The sequence below is a fragment of the Piliocolobus tephrosceles genome, chromosome 21 (assembly GCF_002776525.5).
Source record: "Piliocolobus tephrosceles isolate RC106 chromosome 21, ASM277652v3, whole genome shotgun sequence".
NCBI lineage: Eukaryota > Metazoa > Chordata > Mammalia > Primates > Cercopithecidae > Piliocolobus > Piliocolobus tephrosceles.
In genome coordinates, this window is record NC_045454.1 from 16,391,094 (window position 1) to 16,417,779 (window position 26,686).

At 50.3% G+C, this 26,686-nt stretch overlaps 2 protein-coding genes across 8 annotated transcripts in view; both read right to left on the reverse strand.

The window, feature by feature from the left end:
- Positions 1 to 9,847, reverse strand: part of HNRNPUL1 (heterogeneous nuclear ribonucleoprotein U like 1) — a 47,942-nt gene extending 38,095 nt beyond the window's left edge. The window contains exons 1-2 of one of the 6 annotated variants that reach the window (XM_023229287.3): positions 7,585 to 7,642; positions 1,831 to 1,953 (exon numbers count right to left, since the gene is read on the reverse strand). In XM_023229287.3, the coding sequence (XP_023085055.1) occupies positions 1,831 to 1,948 (118 nt within the window). In that variant the 5' untranslated portion in view covers positions 1,949 to 1,953; positions 7,585 to 7,642. Of the gene's footprint in view, positions 1 to 1,830; positions 1,954 to 5,385; positions 6,024 to 7,584 lie in introns of those variants that run through there. The other 5 variants (XM_023229281.2, XM_023229282.3, XM_023229285.2 and 2 more) reach the window with 5 other exon arrangements.
- AXL (AXL receptor tyrosine kinase) overlaps positions 9,836 to 26,686 on the reverse strand; it is a 42,823-nt gene continuing 25,972 nt past the window's right edge. For both annotated transcript variants that reach the window (XM_026447331.2, XM_026447332.2), the window contains 8 exons: positions 22,478 to 22,573; positions 22,267 to 22,344; positions 17,970 to 18,062; positions 17,444 to 17,565; positions 16,717 to 16,826; positions 13,827 to 13,986; positions 12,790 to 12,926; positions 9,836 to 10,557 (listed from right to left, as the gene is read on the reverse strand). In XM_026447331.2, the coding sequence (XP_026303116.1) occupies positions 10,206 to 10,557; positions 12,790 to 12,926; positions 13,827 to 13,986; positions 16,717 to 16,826; positions 17,444 to 17,565; positions 17,970 to 18,062; positions 22,267 to 22,344; positions 22,478 to 22,573 (1,148 nt within the window). In that variant the 3' untranslated portion in view covers positions 9,836 to 10,205. The remainder of the gene's footprint in view (positions 10,558 to 12,789; positions 12,927 to 13,826; positions 13,987 to 16,716; positions 16,827 to 17,443; positions 17,566 to 17,969; positions 18,063 to 22,266; positions 22,345 to 22,477; positions 22,574 to 26,686) is intronic.

Consider the following 26,686-nt stretch of genomic DNA (forward strand, 5'->3'; position numbering starts at 1 on the left):
ACTCCTATACTCAAGCAATCTTCCCAAAGTGTTGGGATTACAGGCATGTAATAGCCATCACACTCGGCCTGTTTTTATTTTTGAGGCAAGGTCTTCCTGTGGCCCAGGCTGGAGTGCAGTGCACACTCATAGCCTACTGCAGCCTCGAACTCCTGGGCTCAAGTGATCCTCCTGACTCAGTCTTCTGAGTAGCTGGGACTACAGGCATGTCACCGTGCTCAGTCAAATTTTAATTTTTTCTAAGACAACAGGGGTCTCACTATGTTGCCCAGGCTAGTCTTGGATTCCTAGGCTCAGGTGATCCTCCTGCCTTGGCCTCCTAAAGTGCTAGGATTACAAGCATGAGCCACTATGCCCTGACCTACTTTTTAGTGTTTTTTTCCTTTGAGACAGGGTCTTGCACTGTCACTCAGGCTGGAGTGTAATGGTGCAATCATAGCTTACTGTAGCCTCAAACTCCTGGGCCCAAGTGATCCTCCTACCTCTGTCTCCTGAGTAGCTTTAACTATAGGTGTGTGCATGTACACAGTCATAGCCATGCCTGGTTAATTTTTAAATTTTTTGTAGAGAAGGGGTCTCACTGTGTTGCCCAGTCTGGTCTGGAACTCCTGGTCTCAAATGATCCTACTACCTTGGCCTCCCAAAGTGTTGGAATTATAGGTGTGAGCCAGCGCACCTGGCTTGAGGCCGGACACACAGCTGTTTTTTTTTTTTTTTTTTTAATTCAGGACTTCTCAGAGCCTTTAATATTCTAACAAGCATAGTGAATTTCCAAGAGATGATATAGCACATGCTACATTTTCCAGACACATTTGGCTAGGAAACCCTTTTCTGAGAATCCCCTAATAATATCCCCTGGAACAATAATCTTCAGAACATGAGAAATACCAGATTAGACTTAGAAGGCTCTTTCTGGCTCCCCCATTCTAAGATCCTAAATAAGATTCAAACATTAGTCTAGGGGGTCTCAACTCTCCAGGGTCCTGATACTAACATCTTTTTTTTTTTTTTTTGATGGAGTTTCACTTTTGTTGCCCAGACTGAGTGCAATGGCACGATCTTGGCTCACTGCAAACTCTGCCTCCCGGGTTCAAGTGATTCTCCTACCTTAGTCTCCCAAGTAGCTGGGATTACAGGTGCCCGCCACCACACCTGGCTAATTTTTTTATTTTTTATTTTTGGAGACAGAGTCTCACTCTGTCGCCCAGGCTGGAGTGCAGTGGCACAATCTCCGCTCACCACAAGCTCCACCTCTCAGGTTCACGCCATTCTCCTGCCTCAGCCTCCCGAGTAGCTGGGACTACAGGTGGCCGCCACCACGCCCGGCTAATTTTTTGTATTTTTAGTAGAGACGGGGTTTCACCGTATTAGCCAGGATGGTCTTGATCTCCTGACCTTGTGATCCACCCACCTCGGCCTCCCAAAGTGCTGGGATTACAGGCGTGAGCCACCGTGCCGGGTCTAATTTTTGTATTTTTAGTAGAGACGGGTTTCACCATGTTGGCCAGGCTGGTCTTGAACTCCGAACCTTAGGTGATCCGCCCGCCTTGGCCTCCCAAAGTACAGGGATTACAGGAGTGAGCCACCGCACCGGGCTGATACTAACATCACTTTTATACAGATACCGTGGAACCTCCCCTCTCCCAACACTTGGAAGTAGGACTGAGATCTTTCCTTTAAACAATTCTTGCCAGAGTCACAAAGTCTAGATGAATTGCCCAATAAAAAAGATGCATAGTTTCTCTGGGAAGACACACTCGAAGCAGAGGGTAAAGGCTCCACGTAGATTCTGTTTCCATCCAAAGAGATGAACCATGTGTATTTTCCTACCTGGGCGATAGACCTGCTGCTGCTCCATTTCCAGTGGTCTCCTCTCGTAGCCGGACTCATTTTCTTGTTTGATGACTTGGGTATCGTAAAATTGGTTCTGCCTGGTAATATTGTCCATGGCATCTTAAAACAAAATAAAAAATGGCCAATTAGAGGGGCGGTTCATGGAGAACCCTGGACCAAATGGTCCAGAAGGCATCTGCGGGCCCAGGAGCTCAACTTAAGAGTGGTAAGAATAACAATATTAACTATTCATGGAGTGCATACTATACTCCAGAGCCTGGGATACGGCTGAAGACAAACTTGCCCCACTGAAGCCTTCAGTTTAGGGAGACAGACAAATCTTAAAACAAATACATGCAAAAATTTAATATGATTGTGTTGAAGGCTACAAAGTAGTACCAGGAGCTAAGAATGGGACCTGGAAAATAACAGATAAGCCTTGACTCAAAGGATACATAGGTGATGAGAATGGAGAATGTTACTGGGGTTGGGACAACACATGTGAAATCTCAGAGGTGGAACTAAAACCAGAAATTCCCTCAAGAACCTTGCAGCCTAACCCAGAGAGAACTTTAGAAAGCTAGGATGGGCAGCATACAGGCTCTCCTCCCCAGGCGCTAGCTCTCAGTTAGGGCCCCAAGGGCCCTACTGTTGGCTATGCCAGGAGCCCTGAGGCAGAACCAAAGGGAAGGAGAGACTATTCTGCCACTTGCTAACTGACTGGATACCTTCTCAGAGGATAAATACACCTGGGCACAAACCAGGTGAAGCCCAAAGGGAGGAAAGTCACAGGTCACATGGTTTGCTATGGGTCTGTTTACCAAGGTTGAAGGAGGGCTCAAGGAAGGCATGAAGGGGGCTCAAAGGACTTTGTTGTAGCAAGTAACGGAGAGAGGAAGAAATAGCATTATCTCCTTAATTGGAACACAGGGCCCTTTCAAACTATTCTGCTGCTTCCAGGCTCCAAGCGCAGTACTCCGCTTCCCACAAAGCCTCTTTTCCTGAGCATCTCTCCTGTGTCCACAGAGGCAGCCTCTCCTGGAGAGGCCATGATTCTAGGGTCCTTCTCCACTTCCTAAAACATCCCCCTTCTAATAAAAGGCAGGCCCAGTGTTAAGCCCCTCACACATGCGATTTCATTCATAACACCCCCCAGGGGCTAGAGCGGCTGTGAACACACTATTTGTTGATTAACCCCATTTTACACACAAGGAAACCAGGCTCACAGAGGTGAAGTGACTTGCCAATATCTTTAAGCCAGATTTGAAACGAAGTCTGTCTGAGTCTAGAATCTACGCTCCAAAGCACCTAATTCGCTTTCCTCTCAGAGACGACTCTCTGGCCAGACCACCAGGTGACTACTACCCCACTACGCTTTCTTGCTAGGCATTCCTGCCACAGTCCCTCCTGCTCTAGACACGCACACAGGCCCACTCCTTTCTTCACAAATCTCTGCAATGGGAAGTCCTCTTTCCAGCACCTGGGTCCTGGATAATCTCTAGGCCACTGCCTATTCCAAATCCACACTCGCGTTATCTCCCTCCGGGAAACTCTATCTCTTATGAACAAGTATCCAGTGCCGATCCCAAATCTTGTCTCCTCTGTTACCTCATTTCTGTCCTCATTCCCTTAGCCCCAAGTCCCATGGTGCCCTCTATTCAGAAAAACTCCACAAACTCTTATGCCAGAATCCCTTCTACTTACTCCATAATTTTTCCAGTCCCCCCATTTCCCAGTCCTACTAGAAAGCTGCCCTGAGGCCTGGTGCAGTGATTCATGTCTGTAATCCCAGCACTTCAGGAGGCTGAGGTGAGCAGATCACTTGAACCCAGGAGTTCAAGACCAGCCTGGGCAACATAGCGAGACCCCATCTGTATTTTAAAAAAAGAGAAGAAAGCAAGCTGCTTTTCCTTTTTTGCGACGAAGTTTCACTCTTGTTGCCCAGGCTGGAGTACAATGGCATAATCTCGGCTGACCACAACCTCCCCATCCCAGGTTCAAGCGATTCTCCTGCCTCAGCCTCCCAAGTAGCTGGGACTACAGGCGCCCACCACCACGCCCAGCTAATTTTTGTAATTTTAGTAGAGACGGGTGACGGGGTTTCACTATGTTGACCAGGCTGGTCTTGAACTCCTGACCTCGTGATCCACCCGCCTCGGCCTCCCAAAGTGCTGGGATTACAGGCGTGAGCCACTGCACCCGGCCCGAAAGTTGCCTTTTTCTAACTGAAGATTCACTCCGTCCTATACCAGGGTTTCCTCTCCTCAGACAACCGCAGATCTACCCAGAACTCATTCCCAGAGTCACACCTCCTGGCTGATGCAGAGTTCTGTGCTGCTCGCTGAAGGCCCCCACTCCCTGGGGACACAAATAACTGCTTCTGGGAATTGATATCTCTTGGAGACGTCAGGTCCAGAAACATTCCCCACACTCCACTCTGAGGCCTCCAGGGAAGTCAACAGGTTTTCTTTCTCTTTGCTCCCTACAGCCTCCCCCCTCCCCATATTCGCTAAGCCAGATACATACTCCTTCTGTGCTGGACACAGGATCCTCTGTCTCCCGCCACATATTTCATCCACTTGGAATGTTACCAACTCATCTGCCCCCATCCCACCCGCAGCCACCCCGTTCTCCAAAAAGCCCAGTTAGCTCTACACCATTCAGCAGCAGCCTCAGAATTATTTGTCCTCAGTCTTCTTAGCTCTAGACCCCCAGATCCTTTGTCGAGGGAAAAATCCTCTCCCCCTCCAGCCTCTGGACACCAGGGCTCCCTATACCTCTTCCAGAAGCCAACCAGAAAGTCCCCCAGATTTCCCAGCACCAAATGTCCAGGCTGTGCCTGCTTCAAGGGTGGCCTTCCAGCCCCGGAAGAGAGATGGGGGTGCCCCCTCGCTCAATCTCCCGCAGCCCCTAAATGCTCACCAGCCAAACTCCAAAGCACTGAGTCCATTAGACCCTCCCCAGCCACAGACACCAGCGCCTCCACCTCACCCACCCACCCCCGAACCAAATAGGAGAACTCCCAGGATCGCATCCAGCGGCATACTCCAGGATTCTGCTTCCTCAAAACTCTCGCAGCCCCGCACACCTGGACATTCTTTCCCCACCCTGGAAACACGGCTCCCCACCCCCCAGCGCACACGCTGGGCTGGCAAGGCCGCCAAGCCCAAGGAGCTCCGAACCCCAGGATCCCCATTTTCGAGACCCTCCCAACCCAAATGGAAAAAACCTCTTGTTCTTCCGACTCTCTTCGGCTCCAGAAACCAGTTTCCGGTCTCCGATCCCTACGGTAAGGAATCCTCCCCGCCACCCCCGTCCCTCACCTCCGAAACCCAGAAGCCCCTCCCCCAGTGTCCCCCCTGCACCGAGTGTCTGGATCCACCCTCCGGTCGTGCCGGGGCCCTTGTCCCCAGATCCTTTTCGGCGGCAGGTAGCGGGACCCCCCGATCCGCAGGTCGTCTCCCCGACCTCAGGCGCTGGACTCCCGCGTCCCACAGCCCTTTCCTCGGCCCAGGCTCCGGGCTCCCCGGCCCCCGCCCCGCGCACTCTCACAATGTCCGTCCGGCCCCGAGTAGCCGCCGGGCTCCGCGTGCGGCTGCAGCCCGGGCGGCGGTGGCTGCGCGGTCCCCTCCAGCTCGGAGCCCCCCTCGGTCTCGACCTCCTCGTTGATGTGCCCGGGTCGCCCCGGTTCGTCGTCGGCCTCGAGCTCCCGCTCGTCGTCAGGCTCCTCGGCCTCCAACGCCGCCTGCAGCCGCTCAGCAAGCTCGGCCTTGAGGCCTCGAGTGTCCAGGCCGCGGCGCTGCAGCTCCTCGCGAAGTTCGTTCACCTTCAGACGGCGCACATCCATGGCCCGGGCCCCCGGGGTGGCCCCCGAGCCCGGCCCGGCCTCCCAGGGCTCTGTCCCCCTTAAACCTTTCCTGTCAGGAGGCGAAGGGGGAAAGGGGGGGGGCCCACTCCAATGGCGGCGGCGGCTCAAAATGGCCGCCGCCACCACCTCCCCCTTCACCTGTGCCTCTTCCGATGTAATACGAGTGCCAATTGGTCAGTGCATGGGGCAACGGGCGCGGGCCCGGAGACCTAGCCTATCAGAGTGCAGTTTTCAAAACAACGGCAACGAGAAGGCCTAGGAGCTACCGGGTAGGAAGCGTTGGCCTACGTCGAAGCAGAGGCCGGAGCGGAGGGCGGGAAAAGGCAGGAGGCGGAGCGTGCGCTGATTGGGTAGCTCTCGCGCGCCGGCTGCAGTAAAGCCCAATGAAAATAAGGGAGTAACGCTTTGGACCAATCAGCGGTGAGATCTCAGAATGAGCGTCCGACGGCCTTTCCTGCGCAGTCCTTTCATCAAACTAAGTGTCTCTGTAACACACATTCCGATTGGTGTACATCTCCCGCCCCTTGAGGAGTCCGAGCGGGTAAAACCACTAGAACCAATCAAATGGAGGGTCGTCAGAAACCCCTCCTTCCTGTTGCCTTTAAGAAACCGGAAAGAGATGAATTCACCAGGGGCCCGCCCCTTGCCGTTAGGGCGGTTTCAAAACAATCTGCCCACCAATCGCAGTTATTGTCTTAGCTCACTAAAGCGTAGAGATGGCTCGTTTTAGGAAAAGTGCCCCAGATTGGCCGTGCTTTAGAGGACTGCCTCACAAATTTCGCTGTAGGAGGAGGTATACGAAATAGAGATTAAGTGGCTATAGAGTTCGTAATCTGGAAGGAACCCAGTTGCCTTTAGTAAAAGCAAAATTTTGACTTTAGAGAGTCCCGAAGCTTTGGCTATAGAGACTAGACTAACAACGGGAGGCTAGTTGTAAAGGACACGGCCTCCCCTTCCCTTGGGTAGTCCGCGGCCGCCTTGCTCTATGGTCGGTGCCTGACGTGGAACGGGCGCTCTGCACGCGACCATAGAGCCTTCCCCTTCCGAAAGACATCCAGAAGTTCACCGACCGCCCTCTCCAATCCTCTAATCGGCTGTTCCCGTAAATCGGGCTGTCTGGCGTCCGTATTGACAAGCTCAAACCCACGGATCCGTCATTAACCTTCGTGCTCATGAATACAAAAGCCACAGAGCTTCCCTGTGTCTAATGCTGCACCACCTGTCGCCTCTCAGAAAACAAAACTCGAGTAAGACGCAATCGGGATACATGATGCAGACGCCCACTGCCTCCTGAGCCACACGTTAAGCCCGCAGAAGCCACACACCATTTCTACTTAGACAAAGGCACACCCCGCAGACGTAAACAAACAGGCGTGCGTCAGATCAGACGCATCCAGTTCTTTTTTTTGGTTTTTTTTTTTTTTTTGGGACGGAGTCTCGCTCTTGTTGCCCAGGCTGGAGTGCAGGGCCTCGATCTCAGCTCACCGCAACCTCCGCCTCCCGTGTTCAAGCGATTCTCCTGCCTCAGCCTTCCGAGTAGCTGGGATTACAGGTCCCCGCCACTGCGCCCGGCTAATTTTTGTTTTTTTAGTAGAGAGGGGTTTCACCATGTCGGCCAGACTGGTCTCGAACTCCTGACCTCAAGTGATCCGCCCGCCTCGGCCTCCCAAAGTGTTGGGATTACAGGCGTTAGCCACCGCGCCCGGCCCCAGTTCTGATCTGCTTTGGGTAAGGTACCCAGCTGCAGTGTAGAGGTGCCCACTACGGTCCGCAGAGGCAGGCGGCATCGAATGATAAAGATAACACAGGATAGTTGCTCTACAAGCGAACACTACAGCAACCCAGACACACAGCACCCACTCAGCAGCGGGACAGACACTCACGTGGGCCCAGAGGTTCCAGTCCAGACACCCCGCCCCTCGCCCACGTCCGACTTCCTCTCTCTCTCCTCCCAGCTTCCCACAATGATTTGTTCTAAAAAAGTTTGTGGCCCGGATTGAACTGTCGCCGGTTCTCAGGAGTCGCCACTGGAGGGCGTCCGGGCGCTGCCAAGGGTTTCTCCATTTCCTGCCCGCCACACCCGCGAACCCCCGCTCGCGAGTGCGTGCCAGACACGGTGGGTTGGTCTTGGCTGGAGGCCCCTTGTGGGTCTGTGATGGTCAAAGGTGTTCTGTGCCTGTGTTTCTATGTCAGTCTGAACGTTCGGGGCTGTGAGTACCTGTTGTAATCTCCATGTCTCTTGAGTATTTGTGTCACTTGACTCTGGGTCTGTGTCTCTTCCTATTGGTGACAGGTATCTGCCTGAGCATGTTTGTAAATATGTTTGTGTCTGTGTAACTCTGTGTGTCTGTGTTACTCTATGCATCTGAATTTCAGTCTTTGTATTTGTGACCAGGTCCTCCCGGGTGTGTCCATTAATTCATGTGTCTGTTACTTTGCGGGGGGACAGGTGTGTGTGTGTCTGTGATGCTGGATCCGTATGCCAGTTCCTCACTGGGCGTTTCGGAGAGCCTGTGTCTCTGCTTGTGTGTCTTTTTGTCTATCTCTACCCTCTTTAGTGAGGAGAGAATTCCAAGACCCCACCAAGCCTTCCTTTTTCTGATGCGGGAAACTGAATTGCCAGGGACTGGGGCCACATCACAGCTAAAAGGAGACAAGAGACAGAAGCTCATTGATATACAAAGTTTTATGTGACCTGAGCCCCTCTGAAGGCACCAGAGTCCACACTCTATACTCAGAAGATGAGGGATTGGCTCAGGGGGGCAACATAACCCGGAAGGTGGGAGATCGTCCATCCCCTGCGGGAAAGGAGGCATCCCTAATGCATTGCACAGGCTTGAAGGGGGCACACCCCCACAGGAGGGGAGGAGGAAGCAATGATGGCTAAAAAGGAGAGGGGCATCCCAAAGAATACTACAGTATAGGGTTAGAACCTTGGAATTGCACCTAATAATCTAGACCTTTAGACTCTTAGAAACTTAGAACATTTGAGCCTTAGAACTACAGTGTCTAGAACTATAAGATTTTAGAAATGTGGATTCTTGGACGCTTAACCATGGTCCTAGAGAGGCAGAATGCAGCAAAGAACCTAAAGGTGTCCAACATTAGAAATGATTAGAACTTGGTGTCTAGTTAGTCACAACTGAGTGTGAGAGTCTTATAACTTAGATGCTTAGGATCCAGAATCTTGGACCAATGGAATCTAAAGTGCCTTGAAACAGAACAAACCATTAGAATCTTATTTAATTGTCTAGAATCTTGGAGCATCTGATCTAGAATCTTAGACACAGAGAATCTAAGATCTTAGAGTAAGTCTTAGAATATCACATCTTAGAACATTGGACCTTAGAAAGTCCATCTTTAGACTCTTAAAACTTTTGAATTGCAGATTCTAGAGCTTTTGACCCTTAGGATGTAGGATCTTATACAAGAGAATCTATTATCATAAAGCCTCAGAAACTATAATTGATCATCATTAGAATCTTAGAACTTGAGAAGATAAAATTTTGAAGGCTTATGGTCTAGAGTCTTACAGCCAGAGTATCTAGACTCTCAGAGCCTTAAAACATCATATTTTAGATACTAGGCCTTAGAACCTCCATGTCTAGAATTAAAGAATCTTTAGAATCTAGAATCTTACATTCTAAGGACTCTGAACCCTAGAAAAATAAAAATCTAGAATCATAGAGCCTTAGATCCTAAAATCAGAATCTTAGAGCTTTAAAACCTAAAACCTTGAGGCCTTATCAAAAATATTAGAACCAGAAAATCTAAAACCACAGAATCTCAGAGCCTTAGAATAGTAGGTCTTAAGGTTGAGTGCAGTGGCTCATGCCTGTAATCCCAGCACTTTGGGAGGCCGAGGTGGGTGGATCACTTGAGGTCAGGAGTTTTAGACCAGCCTGGCCAGCATGGTGAAACCCTGTCTCTACTAAAAATACAAAAATGAGCCAGGTGTGGTGGCGGGTGCCTGTAATCCCGGCTACTTGGGAGGCTGAGGCAGGAAAATCATTTGAACTTGGTAGGTGGAGGTTGCAGTGAGGCAAGATTGCACCACTGCACTCCAGCCTGGGTGACAGAGCGAGACTCTATCTCAATTAAAAAAAAAAAAGAAAAAAAGAAAAGAAAAAAAAGTAGGCCTTAAAACCTTAGCATTTTAATGAAATTAGAGACTTTGGAATTTCAGGTCCTTAGAACCAAAGACTCATAGCATCTTTGAAACCTAGAACCTTAGACTCTAGAGTCTTGGAATGTTAATACCTGGGAGGACTTCACATATTGCAATCCAGCCCCTTCCTTTTACAGATGGTGATGCTACTGCTTTCAAGGTGATGCTACTGTACAGAGAAGGGGAGGGACCTGTATGGGATGGAGGTGGGATAGGTAGGAAGATAGGGCTTCAGGTGGGGATAAGGCCTGGGGTGGGGAAGTGGGGAGGTGGAGTTTCCCCCAGTGGCAGTGCCTAGCTTGGATCCTGAGAGGGAGTCCCAGGTGGAGGGTTGTCTCAGGCGCCATCCTCCTGCCCTGGGGCTGCTGGGGAGCCCCTATCAGCAGGCTGAGCAGGGCTAGGGGTTGTGGAAGGGCAGAGGACATAGCGTCCCGCAGGATGGACCTCAGCCGAAGTGAGGCAGCTACAGGAATCCTTAGGGTCTGGCTGGGTTGGGGGGTCAGCTCCTCCAGCAGCTCCAGGGGGTTCAGGATAACCTCCACCCTCATCCATGTTGACATAGAGGATTTCGTCAGGCTCCTGGGCAGGAGGCAAGGCCTTCAGTGTGTTCTCCAAATCTTCCCGCAGCTCTGTAAAACTTGGCCGGTCCTGGGGATTTAGCTCCCAGCACCGCGACATCAAGGCATACCTAGGGCAGCAAAACGAGGGTTGGGAGATTGAGCAGGGACTCAGAAGGGGGGCATTCTGGGAGCCTGGGGACATTTTAGGACACTCGGGACTGGGGGCATTTTAGGGGACTGGAGGGAGCCTCAGCAGTTTGAAGCCATCTATGGAGATTTGGAAATTCCCAAGAGTTTCTGAGTTGGGTCCTGGGAGACTCAGGAGCTGGGAAGGGTCTTGGGAAACCTGTCTGGGTATGGAGTAGTATTCTGATGAGGGTTTGCTAGAACAGACCTTCCCAGCTCCCCTGAACAGACTTGCATCAAAGCCTGGCCATGCCTCTTACAAGCTGTGCTGGTTTAAAATAGATCCCTAAATTCTTTCACCCTCCTCCCTGCAAAAGATGGAGAATAAATCGTCTCCTCTTGAGCATGGGCAGGACTTCGTGACTTGCTTCTGATTTGGCAGAAGCAATGGCATGTGTGACTTCTGAGACTAGGTCATAAAAGGTATGCGGCTTCCTCACACTTTGTCTTGCCATGTTGTGAGTAAGATCAAGCAGTGCCACAAAGGGGTCCACCTGGCAACAAACTGAAGCCCCCTGCCACAGCCATGTGAGTAAGCCACCTTGAAAGCAATCTTCCAGTCCCAAGCTTCAGATGACTGCAGCCCCCAATGATATCTTTGTAACTTCATTAGAGATCCTGAACCAAAATCACTCTGATAAGCTGTTCCCAATATCCAACTTTCAGAAACCATGTGAGATAATAAATGTTTGTTGTTTTAAACTACTCGATTTGGGGATATAGATAATAAACACACCAGCTGTGCAAACTTTGACAAATAAATCGCCCTCCCAGACTGGACACAGTGACTCACGCCTGTAATCCCAGCACTTTGGGAGGCTGGGGCGGGTGGATGATGAGGTAAGGATATCAAGACAATCCTGGCTAATGCAGATGGGAATCTCTACTAAAAATACAAAAAAAAAAAAAAAAAAAAATTAGCTGGGCGTGGTGGCACGTGCCTGTAGTCCCAGCTACTTGGGAGGCTGAGGCAAGAGAATCGCTTGAACCTGGGAGGTTGCAGTGAGCCAAGATCAAGCCATTGCACTCCAGCCTGGGCGACAGAGCGAGACTTCAATAAATAAATAAAAATAAATTACCCTCCCTGTAGGACTGGGTTTTCTCATCTGCAAAGTGGGAATCGTAATGATACCTCTCTACACTATATGGCTGTGGTAAGGACCAAATGATCTAACACATGCCAGGCACCTAAAACAGTACCTTCTAGTCAGTTCAATAAAAATATTAACTGTTGGCCGGGCGCGGTGGCTCAGGCCTGTAATCCCAGCACTTTGGGAGGCCGAGACGGGCGGATCACGAGGTAGGAGATCGAGGCCATCCTGGCTAACACGGTGAAACCCCACCTGTACTAAAAAATACAAAAAACTAGCCGGGCGAGGTGGCAGGCACCTGTAGTCCCAGCTACTCAGGAGGCTGAGGCAGGAGAATGGCATAAACCCGGGAGGCGGAGCTTGCAGTGAGCTGAGATCCGGTCACTGCACTCCAGCCCGAGCGACAGAGTGAGACTCCATCTCAAAAAAAAAAAGAAATGTTAACTGTTATTTTTACTCCTCTCAGCTCTTGGAGTACCCAAGGTGGACTGAGGAGTCTGAAGCCCCAGGCTGTCTCCTTCTGACCCAACCAGCCTTTTCTCTTTACCCTCAAAGTGCTGGCTAAATGTCACGGCCTTCTCCGCATGCTCTAATATTGCAGAGTTTGATAAGCATTCCCTAAAGGATCCTGCAAACATCTCAGAGGAGACCTGAGTCTGGAGAAGGTCAATAAAACAAACCAGAGAGTCCTGGGTGTTGAGGAGCAGGTGGGGGAAGTGTGGTGTGCTCAGGAGTCTGGAATGAGAAGCCTCTGGGAGTGCATGTCCCAAAGGCAGGGCCGCCAGGTAAGACTGTGCTGTTCTTCACTACCCAAGGATACCTGGCTTGGGGGTGGGGAGCTGCGGGACTGATGCAGCCCGCATTCCAGACACAGACAAAGGAGGAAAGGGTGCCTTTAGGTGATTTGCACCCCACTGGCCAGTGGTGGCCCTACTCAGAGCATTGGTGAGGGGCAAGTGGGTCATTCAGCATTCTCAGGGATCCTGTCCGGGTTACAGAGAGTACTGGACCTGTGAGGGCCATGTGGGAGTAGTCAGGGGTTTGGAATGAATTCTGGGTTGGGGGAAACCTAAGGGTCCTCACAGTCCATCCAGACAGTCCGCAGGCTGCTTCAGGCGATTTCCCTGGCGCAGATAGTCATAAATCTCGCTGTTCTCCACGCCTGGATATGGGGTTTGGCCTCTTGTGGCAATCTCCCACATTGTCACCCCGAAGGACCACTGTGAGGGGCAGAGGGGAGGGAATTAGACGGTCTCTCCTGCACAGAATCACCCACCCCAATACCCAGGTTCATGGGTACACCCACACTTATGTACACGTGTTCACAACCATCTTCTGGGAGTGTCACAAGTATTCATAGAAACATAATACTTTAGCTGGGTGAGGTGGCTCATGCCTGTCATCCCAGCACTTTGGGAAGCTGAGGTGGGTGGACCGCCTGAGGTCAGGAGTTTAAGACCAGCCTGGCCAATATAGTGAAACCCCATCTCTACTAAAAATACAAAAATTAGCCAGGTGTGGTGGTGGGCGCCTGTAATCCTAGCTACTCGGGAGACTGTGGCAGGAGAATCGCTTCAACCCGGGAGGCAGAGGTTGCAGGGAGCCGAGATCATCATGCCACTGCACTCTAGCCTGGGTGACAGCATGAGACTCCATGTCAATAAAAGAAAAAAAAAAAAAGAAAGAAAAAAATATGTAAAATATTTGACACAGGTATACACATGAATAAGTAACTTTTGTGGATGCATACACACGCTCACCGTCACACGCGTATACACACTTCATGGACACAGGAGCTCATGTGCCGCTCTGCACACCCTGCTGTGCACATTCTATGAGTGTGTGCGCATGCACACATAATCACTGCAGCTTCCTCTAACCTAAACTGTCTACACTGCTACCATGCACACATGGGCCTGTATCTATCCTGGGCATGTGTGCACCACTGTTCAGAGATGCCCACCATACTCCAACACATGCCTAGCCCATGTAGACAAAACCCTGCAAAGGGAAGCCCACATGTCCCTGTGACCCTTGCATTCACAGCCGCCCAGGCATAGTGTGCGATGGTCAGGCCGTGCCCTCCCATGGTTCCCCACTCTTGGTGGGGATGCACATACCACATCACTCTTGCTCGTGTAGACACGGTCAGCTAGACTCTCAATGGCAATCCACTTGACTGGCATCTTGGCGATACGTCCCTGGCGGTAGTAGTCCCCATTGTAGATCTTCTTGGAGAGCCCAAAGTCCGCCACACACACAGACATGTTCTCATTCAGCCTGTTTGGATTGGGGAAAGGAACAGGGTCAGGGTCAGGGCATCGGTCACCTCCACCGGGAAGTCTGCCCTGGCTCTCAGACACATCTGCACCTCCTCCCCTCACTGTCCTGGCTGCAGGGTGGGGATATGTCTCCCAAATCTTCACCCCACGCCAGAAGGGAACTGCTTTACTTCTTGTTCACTCTGTCAGATGAGGATGGGACAAAGGGCTTCCTCAGGCCTTCCCAACTTCGGCTCTTTGCTAGATTCTAAGGTCCTTCCTTGGGTTTGATTCCTTGATGAAAAAACATTTTTTTTTTCTTGAAGTATACTGTACATACGGAAATGTGCACAAGTCGTAAGTGAGCAGCTCACTGAATTTTCACACACACACACACACCCATGTAACCAGCACCCAAATAAAAAACAGAATGTGGCTGGGCACAGTGGCTCACACCTGTAATCCCAGCACTTTGGGAGGCCAAGGCAGGTGGACCACTTGAGGTCAGGAGTTCGAGACCAGCCTGGCCAACATAGTGAAACTCTTGTCTCTACTAAAAGTACAAAAATTAGTCAGGTATTGTGGTGCACACCTGAAATCCCAGCTACTTGGGAGGCTGAAGCAAGAGAATCAGTTGAACCCAGTAGGTGGAGGTTGCAGTGAACTGAGATCGCGCCACTGCACTCCAGCCTGGGCAACAGAGCAAGTGAGACTCCGTCTCAAAAAAAAAAAAAAAAAAAAAAATGGCCAGGCACAGTGGCTGAAGCCTGTAATTTCAGCACCTTGGGAGGCCAAGGTGGGAGGATCACTTGAGGCTAGGAGTTCAAGACCAGCCTGGAAAACAAAACAAGACCCTGTCTCTACAAAAAAATTTAAAAATTAGGTGGACATGGTGGCATATGTCTGTAGTCCCAGCTACTTAAGGAGGCTGAGGCAGAAGGATAGCTTGAACCAGTAGTTGGAGGCTACAGTGAGCTATGATCATGCCACTGCACCCCACACTAAACGACCGAGTAACACTCTGTCAAAACAAAAAAGAAAAGAAAGAAAGGGAACGAAAGAGAAAGAAAGGGAAAGAAAGAGAGGGAGGGAGGGAGGAAGGAAGGAAGGAGAAAGAAAAAAAGAAAGGAAGGAAGGAAAGAGAAAGAAAGAGAGACAGAAAGAAAGAAAAGAGAAGAGAAAAGAAAAGAAAGAAAATCCATGGGACAGGACATTCATACGATGGAATACCATACCACACAGCAAAGAAAAAGAGCAAACTACTCCTACACAGATTCATCTCAAAAACATCACGCTGAGCCATAGAAGCCAGACACGAAACAGTACAAACTGCATGATCCCATTTGTATGACTTTTCAAAACAGGCGAAACTAGCATGAGAAGTCAGGATAGGGGGTACCACTTGGTGGTAGTGATTGGGAAGAGGAAGAGGCATGAAGGAGCCTGCTGGGGCTAAGAAATATTCTTTACCTTGATCTAGTGGTTACATGGGTCTATACCCATAAAAACTCATCGAGCTGAGCTTGCACATATACGATGTGTATATTTTAGTGTATGGAAAATATACATCAATTTTTTTGGAGATGAGGTCTTGCTCTGTTGCCCAGGCAGTAGTGAAGTGATAGCATCATGGCTCACTTCAGCCTCAACCTCCTGGGCTCAAGCAGTCCTCCCACCTCAGCCTCCCAAGTAGCTGGGACCACAGGCATACACCACCATGCCCAGATAATTTATTTTTTGTAGAGGCAGGGTTCACTATGTTGCCCAGGCTGGTCTTGAACTCCTGGGTACAAGTGATCCTCCTGCCTCAGCTTCCCAAAGGGCTGGGATTATAGGTGTGAGCCACTGCACCCGGCCGAGACTAATATTCTAACTCTGTGGTTCCATTCCCTCCACCCTCTACCCTCCCTTTACCCTCTATTCTGGCTTTTGGGGGATTTATTGTTCTTTTTTTCTTTTTTTTTTGAGATGGTGTCTAACTGTTGTTACTCAGGCTGGTCTTGAGGCTCAAGCAATCCTCCCACCTCAGCCTTGGGAATGGCTGGGATTACAGGTTACTATTTTCTTTTTTCTTTCTTTTTTTTTGAGACAGAGTCTCGCTCTGTCACCCAGGCTGGAGGGCAGTGATGTGATCTCGGCTCATTGCAACCTCCACCTCCCGGGTTCAAGCAATTCTAGTGTTGGCATTACAGGCACACACCACCACACCCGGCTGAATTTTGTATTTTTAGTAGAGAGGGGGTTTCGCCAAGGCTGGTCTCGAACTCCTGGCCTGAAGTGATCCACCCACTTCGGACTCCCAAAGTGCTGGGATTACAGGCGTGAGCCACCGCGCCCTGTCTGGCATGTTTTCTGCTTGTCCATTGGTGGGGAGTTTGGTTTCCTTATCCAGTGTGGCTGCTTCCAAAGGGCAGCCCCAGGCAAGACATCCAGCATGGAGTGGGACAGAGATGGGGCTCACATGTCCCCACCCCCATTGGTCACCTCAGCCCCTTTGCTCACCTCATGCTGTGCACTGAGCCCACCTTCTGGTCTCTTCCCTCTCCGCATCCAAATGCTCCTTCCAGATCTCAGTTCAGGACCCACCTCCTCCAGGAAGCCTTCCCAGACGCCCTTACTTACTTTCCTGGTCCTGAGTTCTGACCTGCCCTTAGTGGGTGTCTAGCCCCGCTTCCATCCTAAGAAGGAGGGAGGGAGCTCCCTCAGGGAGTGCGGGAGCAGCGTGGGGGTGTCCCTGAAAGGCACTCACATGCAGTTCCTGGCCGCCAGGTCCCGGTGTATGAATCTCTTGGTACTCAGATATTCCATGCCACTGGCGATGTCCGCCATGAACTTCACTAGCATCTGAGTGGGCAGGTACTGGGGAGCCAAGGCAGGTGGGAGGAGAGGTCAACAGAGTCCCTAATGCGATCCCTCCTCCCTCTATCCCTCTGTGCATGCCTAGCTCTGCCCAAATTAGTTTCCCATGGCCCTGACAATTCGACCCAACCCCTCTCAATGGCCTATAAACTTGCTCCAGCCTTCCTTTCGGACTTGATCGCCTATGTTCTTGCCCTTGACTGACACTCACCAGACTCCTCTCTGGTCTTCAGACAAACAATGATCATTCCCACCTCCGAGCCTTTGCCTATGCTGTGCGCTCTGTTGGGATCGCTTCCTGCCCAGATTTCCACATATCCCCCCAGCCCCAACTCCTTCACAGTCACCTCCTCAGCAAGATCTTCCACGTCCACCCAAATTCACTGCCTGGCCTCCTTATCATCCATCCTAGTGTATTTCCTTCCTAGCACTGAAACACTTAAATCATCTAGCTTAGGTATTTATTAGCTTGTGTATTGTCTGCCCCTCCCCTGCTGGAAGACATGCTCCAGGAGAGTAAGCTCCTGGTCACCATCGTCTTCCCAGGGTCTGAGCAGCACTGGGTACCTGATACATACTCAGTTAATATGTAGACTGGATGACTAAATGCCCCTTACCACTGGCTGGTCCCCAAGCCGGGAATAGAGGAGGAAGCTGTGTAGGTCTCCATGCTTCATGAAAGGTAAGATGACCACAGGTGCTGGAAAGCTCTCTCGTTCAGAACCCTGGAAACAGACACCTGAGCCCCCCAGATAGCCCTGTCACTCCTACTGGGCAGAAGGGGAAGCCAAGCCCCCTCCCAGCCAGCCTCCAGTGTCTCCTTCTCACTCCCCATCCAATCTGGCCACCATAGTGTCTGGGGGGTAGTGGCGGTGGCAAGGACCGAGCTGCAGAGAAGCCGTTTCCAGCAGAGTTCCCAGGGATGTTTCCGGAGCCCTCCTGGGGATCTCAGCTATTTCTGGGACTGGTCAGAGGTCACATTCCAAGCTGAGGGAAAGTAGGAGGGGGAAGTTTGCTGACCCTGAAGGAGCGGGAAGCAGGAAGCCTGGAAGTTTGATCTTCCCATGGCCAGAAGAAGGGGGTCTTCCCCCTGCTATGGCCCCCATGGGGCCTGTAGACCCCTTGAATCTGCCCGTCTCTCACCGATGAGCCTCATGACGTTGGGATGGTCAAATTCCTTCATGCAGACTGCTTCACTCAGGAAATCCTCCAGCTCTGACCTTGTGCAGATGGCAACTTGAGGGAGAGAAAAAGGTGGGTGTGGTGGAGGGGAGGAGAGGGAGGACTCTCCCTCCACCTCCTCTCCATCATCATCATCATCATCATCATCACTCATCTTCATCAAACATGATTAGTAAGTACCAGGTGCCGTACTCAGCACTGTATGTGTGTGTGTATATATATAGAGAGAGAGAGTGTGGTTTTTTTTTGTTTGTTAGTTTGTTTTGTTTTGTTTTTTGAGATGGAGTCTCACTCTGTTGCCTAGGCTGGAGTGCAGTGGTTCGATCTCAGCTCACTGCAAACTCCACCTCTTGGGTTCAAGCAGTTCTCCTGCCTCAGCCTCCTGAGTAGCTGGGACTACAGGTGCATGCCACTACACCTGGCTAATTTTTTGTATTTTTAGTAGAGACGGGGTTTCACCGTGTTAGCCAGGATGGTCTCAATCTCCTGACCTCAAGATCTGTCCACCTCGGCCTCCCAAAGTGCTAGGATTCAGGAGTGAGCCACTGTGATTGGCCAACTTTGTATATATTAACTCATTTAATCTTCTCAGGAGCTACTATTATCATTCCCATTTTATTGTTTTGTTTTTTGTTTTTTGTTTTTGAGACAGGGTCTTGTGCTGTCACCCAGGATGGATGCGATCACAGCAATCACAGCTCACTGTGGATTCAAACTCCTAGGCTTGCCTTCCTGAGTAGCTGGGACCACAGGTGCGCACCACCATCCCGGATATATATATATATTTTTTTTTTATTGAGATGGAGTTTCACCCTTGTCCCCCAGGCTTGAGTGCAGTGGCGCAATCTTGGCTCACTGCAATCTCTGCCTTCCAGTTCAAGAGATTCTCGTGCCTCAGCTTTCCAAGTAGCTGGGATTACAGGCATGCACCACCACGCCCGGCTAATTTTTGTATTTTTAGTAGAGATGGGGTTTTACCATGTTGACCAGGCTGCTCTCAAACTCCCCACTTCAAGTGATCTGCTTCCCTTGGCCTCCCAAAGTGCTGGGATTTCAGGTATGAGCCACCGTGCCCGGCCAATTTTTTAAGAGAGGGAGTCTTGCTATTTTGTCCAGGCTGGTCTCAAACTCCTAGCCTTAAGTGATCCTTCCACCTCGGCCTCCCAAAGCACTGAGATGACAGGCATGAGCCACTGTGCCTGGCCTATCTCTAAAGATGAAGAAAGCAAGGCACAAAAAGGTTACAGAGTCTGCCTAAGGGAACAAACACATGGCTTGGAGGCAGATCTCAAACCTGGGCCGTCTGGCTCCAGGGTCCACCTGTTCACAACCACCCAGGCTGCTTCCTAGCACTTCCCTACCTGCCCTGGGGACCCATACAAGTATCATCCCATTTAACAGTTCAGGACACTGTGGCTCACAGAGGCAAAATGACTTGCCCAAGGTTGCACCGCTGGGATTCAGACCCAGGCCAAGACTATAACCAGTGAGAGGTTGTGTGGGGAGGATTGCTTGAGCCTCAGAGGTTGAGACTACAGTGACCTGTGATCCTGCCACAGCACTCCAGCTGGGGCGACGAGCAAGACTCTGTCTCAAAAAACAAAAAACGTATGCCAGGTGTGGTAGCTCATACCTGTAACCCCAACACTTTGGGATGCTGAGGCGGGTGGATCACGAGGTCAGGAGATCGAGACCATCCTGGCCAGCATGGTGAAACCCCATCTCTACTAAAAATACAAAAATTAGCTGGGCGTGGTGGCGCGCACCTGTAGTCCCAGCTACTTGGGAGGTTGAGGCAGGAGAATGGCTTGAACCCGGGAGGCGGAGGTTGCAGTGAGCCGAGATCATGCCACTGCACTACGGCCTGGTGACAGAGTGAGACTCTGTCTTAGAAAACAAAAACGAAAAAACAAAAAACGTAAACCTGAGGCTGGGTGCAGTGGCTCATGGCTGTAATCCCAGCACTTTGGGAGGCCGAGGCAGGCAGATCACCTGAGGTCAGGAGTTCGAGACCAGCCTGGCCAACACAGTGAAACCCCGTCTTTACTAAAAATACAAAAATTAGCTAGGCGTGGTGGCGTGCGCCTGTAATCCAACTACTTGGGAGGCTGAGGCAGAAGAATCACTTGAACTCAGGAGGGGGAAGTTGCAGTGAGCCGAGATCACGCCACTGCACTCCAGCCTGGACAGCAGAGTGAGATTCCTCCTCAAAACAAAACAAAGCAAAACAAACAAACAAACAAAAATAACCTGGTACACAGGAGGTGCTCAATAATTAATGAATGAGTGGGTAATGACTTCATAACCCAAGCTTTTAGCCCTGTTATTCAGAAAAGATCATTCTCTACTCACCACCAGCCCCAATCTGAACCCCCTATGCTTCTCCTTCCCTGTGTGTGAAGAACTTAGCCCTGGACTTCCTCTCCTATGTAACCCTGAAATGGCTCCTGCCCTCTCTGATGATGTAAATAATATAGTCCTAGTCCACACTAACAAGCATGTCCTACTTGCCACCCTCAGCATGAAGTGCTTTGCCTCACAGCTTTGGAAGGTGGGGACATTAGGGTCCTTTTTTCCAGATGACAGGTGGGAGATTCAGAGAGGGAAAGTCATTTGCCTGAGATCGCATGGCTGGTAAATGATTCAGCCAGGTATTCTTCATTCTAGAGCTTCTCCTGCTCCGCTATGTATCACAGGGGGCCAGCCCCTGAAAACTACATTTCCCTGGCTCCTTTTCCTAGTGGTTTCCTCTTGGGATTTGCCAATGGGAGGTAGGCTCTCATGGGGCCTACTGGCAGGTAGCGGGGAGGAAGGGAGAAGTCAGGGTATTTCACCCTCTCTCTGCTTCTGGTATTCCCCTGGTGGTGGTTGTGTCTCCTGTGTGTGCATGTGTGTGTTTCAATTTTTTTTTTTTTCAGATGGAGTCTCGCTCTGTCGCCCAGGCTGGAGTGCAGTGGCACGATCTCGGCTCACTGCAAGCTCTGTCTCCAGGGTTCAAGCAATTCTCCTGCCTCAGCCTCCCCAGTAGCTGGGATTACAGGCACACGCCACCATGCCTGGCTAATTTCTGTATTTTTAGTAGAGGTGGGGTTTCACTATGTAGATCAGGCCAGCCTCGAACTCCTGACCTCAGATGATCCACCTGCCTTGGCCTCCCAAAGTGCTGAGATTACAGACTTGAGCCACCACGCCCAGCCATGTGTGTTTTTTTTTTTTAAGACAAAGTCTCGGCCGGGCGCGGTGGCTCAAGCCTGTAATCCCAGCACTTTGGGAGGCTGAGACGGGCGGATCACGAGGTCAGGAGATCAAGACCGTCCTGGTTGGGCCGGGCGCGGTGGCTCAAGCCTGTAATCCCAGCACTTTGGGAGGCCGAGACGGGTGGATCACGAGGTCAGGAGATCGAGACCATCCTGGTCTACACGGTGAAACCCCGTCTCTACTAAAAATACAAAAAACTAGCCGGGCGAGATGGCGGGCGCCTGTAGTCCCAGCTACTCAGGAGGCTGAGGCAGGAGAATGGCGTGAACCCGGGAGGTGGAGCTTGCAGTGAGCTGAGATCCGGCCACTGCACTCCAGCCTGGGTGACAGAGCAAGACTCCGTCTCAAAAAAAAAAGACAAAGTCTCACTCTGTCACCCAGATTGGAGTGCAGTGGCATGATCATAGCTCACTACAACCTCTGCCTCCCAGACTCAAGCGATTCTCGCACCTCAGCCTCCTAAGTAGCTAGGACTACAGGCATGTGCCACCATACCCAGCTAATTTGTTGTTATTGTTATTTATTTATTTTTTTCATAGAGAAGTGGTTTCACCATATTGCCCAGGTTGGTCTCGAACTCCTGGACTCAAGTGATCTGCTGCCTCGGCCTCCCAAAGTGTTCTTCTGGGTTTTTAACTCCCACAGAGCAATCTCTAACTTTGTGATACCAGCTCCTGCCTGGTGTCCCTAGCTGTGGATTCTGGTAACACCACTTGCTCCCTCTGTCCTTCAGGCCTAGGGGTGGAAGTGATTTCCTGCTGCTGCTCATCTCTGGTTTCCCTCCCTGCCCCAGATGTTCCTTCAGCCCATTTCCCACCTTTATACTAATCTCCCCGTATTCAATTCCTTCTGTTGAAGTACCTGGCAGGGGCTCCATTGCCTATCTGGAAACACTAGAAGTTCTAGGCTATGATTAACTTGCTGTTAACTTTTCTGCTCTCTTCTTTCTCAGGGGCGTAGGGAAGGGGCTGGGGGTCCCACACATGTGCATATAACTCACTCTTCATCGTCTTCACAGCCACCTTGAGGATGGAGTCGTCCTGGTTGAGCTGGCCTTCCATCACGGCTCCAAACTCTCCTGTGGGGGACCAGAGGGAGACACTGACCTTAGATGGCCCATGGGGACTGTATTTCCTATAGTTGGGTGGGAGTGTGGAAGTGCAGGATCTCAGAAGTTCAGAAGGATGTGTGTATGCTGCAGGGGGACTCACCTTCTCCCAGAGTCTTCCCCAGGGCCACCTTGTGCCGGTCCACCATCACATCCCGCAGCTTCTCCTTCAGCTCTTCACTGATGCCCAGGCTGTTCACTGCATGCAAGGTTGGGGTGGACAGAGCCATGGGGCAGGGCTGACATTCAGGTGACATTCACCCACCAGTAGGGATAGACCCATTATTGAAACACTGATATACTTCTGCACTGATTCAAAAATAACTACTGCCCTCAGCACCTGCCACTTCCACCCCAGCTCCTCCTCTGGACCCCCAAACCTTCTCTCAAAGGGAACTAAAGGCATAAAGCCTGGCCACACTCTTGCTCCAGTGGGCACCCTGATGGGTCAGTGCCCTGCTGTACCAGTTGTTAAAAATATTTTTTTTGCCGGGCACAGTGGCTTACGCCTGTAATCCCAGCACTTTGGGAGGCAGAGGCAGGTGGATCACTTGAGTCCAGGAGTTCAAGACCAGCCTGGGCAACATGGCAAATCCCTGTCTCTACAAAAAAATACAAAAATTAGCCATGTGTGGTGGTACATGCCTGTAGTCCCAGCTACTGGGGAGGCTGAGGCAGGAAAATTGCTTGAACCCAGGACACAGAGGTTGCAGTGAGCTGAGATCACACCACTTCACTCCAGCCTGGGTGACAGAGCAAGCCTCCGTCTCAAAAATAAAATAAAATAAAAATATTTATTTTGCCTGATGCAGTGGCTCATGCCTGTAATCCCAGCACTTTGGGAAGCTGAGGCTGGTGGATCACTTGAGTCCAGGACTTTAAGACCAGTCTGGGCAACATGGCGAATTCCCGTCTCTAGAAAAAATACAAAAGCTAGCCATGTGTGGTGGCACATGCCTGTAGTCCTAGCTACTCAGGAGGCTGAGGTTGGAGGATCACTTGAGCCCAGAGGTGGAGACTGCAGTGAGCTGAGCTCATGCCACTGCACCCCAACCTGGGTGACAGAGCAAGACCCCATCTCAAACAACACACACACACGAAAATATTTCTTGCTATTAAAGTATAACCTGCACAAATTGTAAGTAAGCAACTCAGTGGATTTTCTTTTCTTTTTCTTTTCTTTTTTTTTTTTCAGATGGAGTTTCGTGCCTGTTGCCCAGGCTGGAGTGCAATGGCACAATCTCAGCTCACCGCAACCTCCGCCTCCCAGGTTCAAGCAATTCTCCTGCCTCAGCGTCCCGAGTAGCTGGGATTACAGGCATGTGCCACCACACGTGGCTAATTTTGTATTTTTAGTAGAGAGAGAGTTTCTGCATGTTGGTCAGGCTGGTCTGGAACTCCCGAACTCAGGTGATCTGCCCATCTTGGCCTCCCAAAGTGCTGGGATTACAGGCGTGAGCCACCATGCCCGGCCAACTCAGTGGATTTTCACAAATCAAACACAAATGTGTAACTAGCACTCAGGACAAGAACAGAACATGACCTGCCCTCTTAGGGGTAGCTACTTTCTTGATTTCTGTTACAATAGATTAGTTTTGAAATGTTATAAAAATGGAATCACATAGTATATTCTCTTTCGTGTCTGGCTTCTTTCACTCAACATGACGTCGATGAAATAGTTATAATCTAGTTGTTGTTGGGTGTAATTGTAATTTATCCATTTTCATTGTTATATGATCATTCTCAAACAAATTGACATCAGGACACCTTTACATTGTCAGAATTATTGAGGACTAGAAAGAGCTTTTGTTTATGTGAATTACATATATGTGTGTGTGTGTGTGTGTGTATATATATATATATCTCAATATTTCTGTATTTAAAAGTAAAATATCTCAATATTTCTGTATTCAAAAGTAAAACTAGCTGGGCACAGTGGTTCATGCTTGTAATCCCAGCAATTTGGGAGGCCAAGGAAGGAGGACCACATGAGGCCAGGAGTTGGAGATCAGCATGGGCAACATAGCCAGACCCCATCTCTAAAAAAAAGAAAAATTTTTTTTGGAAACGGAGTCTCACTCTGTCGCCTAGGCTAGAGTACAGTGGCACAATTTCAGCTCACTGCAACCTCCGCCTCCTGGGTTCAAGTGATTCTCCTGCCTCACCCTCCTGAGCAGCTGGGGTTACAGGCGTGCGCCACCACACCCGGCAAATTTTTGTATTTTTTTTTTTTAATGTAGAGGTGGGGTTTTGCCATGTTGCCCATGCTGGTTTCAAACTCCTGGGCCTCAAAAGAAAACCTATGAGGTTTATTTAATTTTTTTTTTTTTTTTTTTTTTTGGGGAGAGGGCTCCCCCTGTTCTCCGGGCTGGAGTACAGTGGTGTGATCTCGGCTCACTGTAACCTCTGCCTCCCGGGTTCAAGCAATTCTCTTTCCTGAGCCTCCCAAGTAGCTAGGATTACAGGCATGCACCACCACACCTGGCTAATTTTTGTATTTTAGTAGAAATGGGGTTTCACCATGTTGTCCAGGCTGGTCTCAAACTCCTGACCTCAAGCAATCTGCCCGCCTTGGCCTCCCAAAGTGGTGGGATTACAGGCGTGTGCCACCTCACCCAGCCTGATAGATTTTTAAAACAAGAATATACAAGGTCCATCAGCTGTCAGAGTGATGGATGACATCATCCCACATCAGGGAGCCTCTGGAAAACTGCACTGAATGCTCGTGAGAGAATGAGAAAGCAGAAGAGCAAATAATGTCTTGGTAATAGTATGAAAATAGATTTGACCTTATGGGCCCCCTGCAAAGGTCTCGGGGACCACAGGGGACCAGACTCACACCCTGAGAATGGCTGCTGCATGTTACTCAGTTAAATCACCGGAACATCATTGCTTCTTCCTTCTCTTCTTAAATAAATGTCTTTCCCAGCCCTTTCCAAACATCTCCCTGGGGCCCTGGTGGCTTTCTCGTTGTGTGCTAGGAAGAGACCTAGCTCTTCCATTTTCTTTCTGAATTTCTGTTTCCCTAACTGGAAAGATGGGCTCCTTTTTTTTTTTTTTTTTGAGACAGAGCCTTGCTCTATCACCCAGGCTGGAGTGCAGTGGCCCAATCTCGGCTCACTGCAACCTCTGCCTCCCAGGTTCAAGCGATTCTCCTGCCTTGGCCTCCCAAGCAGCTGGGACTACAGGCATGCACCACCACACCTGGCTAATTTTTGATGGGGTTTCACCATGTTGGTCAGGCTGATCTTGAACTCCTGACCTCGTGATCTGTCCACCTCAGCTGGGATTACAGGCGTGAGCCACCGCGCCTGGCCTGAGATTCTTTTTTTTTTTTTTTTTCTGAGACAGAGTCTCTCTCTATCGCCCAGCCTGGAGTGCAGTGGCACCATCTCGGCTCACTGCAACCTCCACCTTCCAAATTCAAGTGATTCTCCTGCCTCAGCCTCCCGAGTAGCTGGGATTACAGATGTGCACCACCACGTCTGGCTAATTTTTGTATTTTTAGTAGAGACAGCGTCTTGCCATGGTTCGAGGCCAGGCTGATCTCGAACTCCTGACCTCCAGTGCCTGCCCGCTTAGACCTACCAAAGTGCTGGGATTACAGGCGTGAGCCACTGCGCCTGGCCGAAAGAAGAGATTCGACTGGGCCTCTAAGATCCCCTCCTTAGCTGAGACCTTCCATGACTTTCCAGTCTTCTAATGGAGAGTCTATAGTTCTAAGATTTTATTATTTCAAAAATATAAGGGTGTAGAGTAATATGCATAGAACTTTTCAGGCCAAGATCGATTCTATCTCTCTACCAATCTATAATTCCAAGAGGTAGTAGAGTGTGGCAGTTAAGAGTATAGACTTCAGGCTGGGCGTGGTGGCTCACACCTGTAATCCCAGCACTTTGGGAGGCCGAGGCGGGTGGATCATGGGGTCAGGAGTTCAAGACCAGCCTGGCCAATATGGTGAAACCCCGTCTCTACTAAAAGTACAAAAATTAGCCAGGTATTTTGGCGTGCGCCTATAGTCGAGGCTACTCGGGAGGCTGAGGCAGAAGAGTCACTTGAATCCAGGAGGCGGAGGTTGCAGTGAGCCGAGATCATGCCACTGTACTCCAGCCTAGGTGACAGAACAAGATTCTGTCTAAAAAAAAAAAGTGTAGACTTCAGAGCAAAAGTGCCAGGGTTCAAATCCCAGCTATCCAATTTACAAGCTGTGTGGCCTTGGGCAAGTGACTTAACCACTCTACTCCACAGCTGCCTCATCTGTGAAGTGAAGGTGGTAAGAAACCCACCTCCAGCTAGGCACGGTGGCTCACGC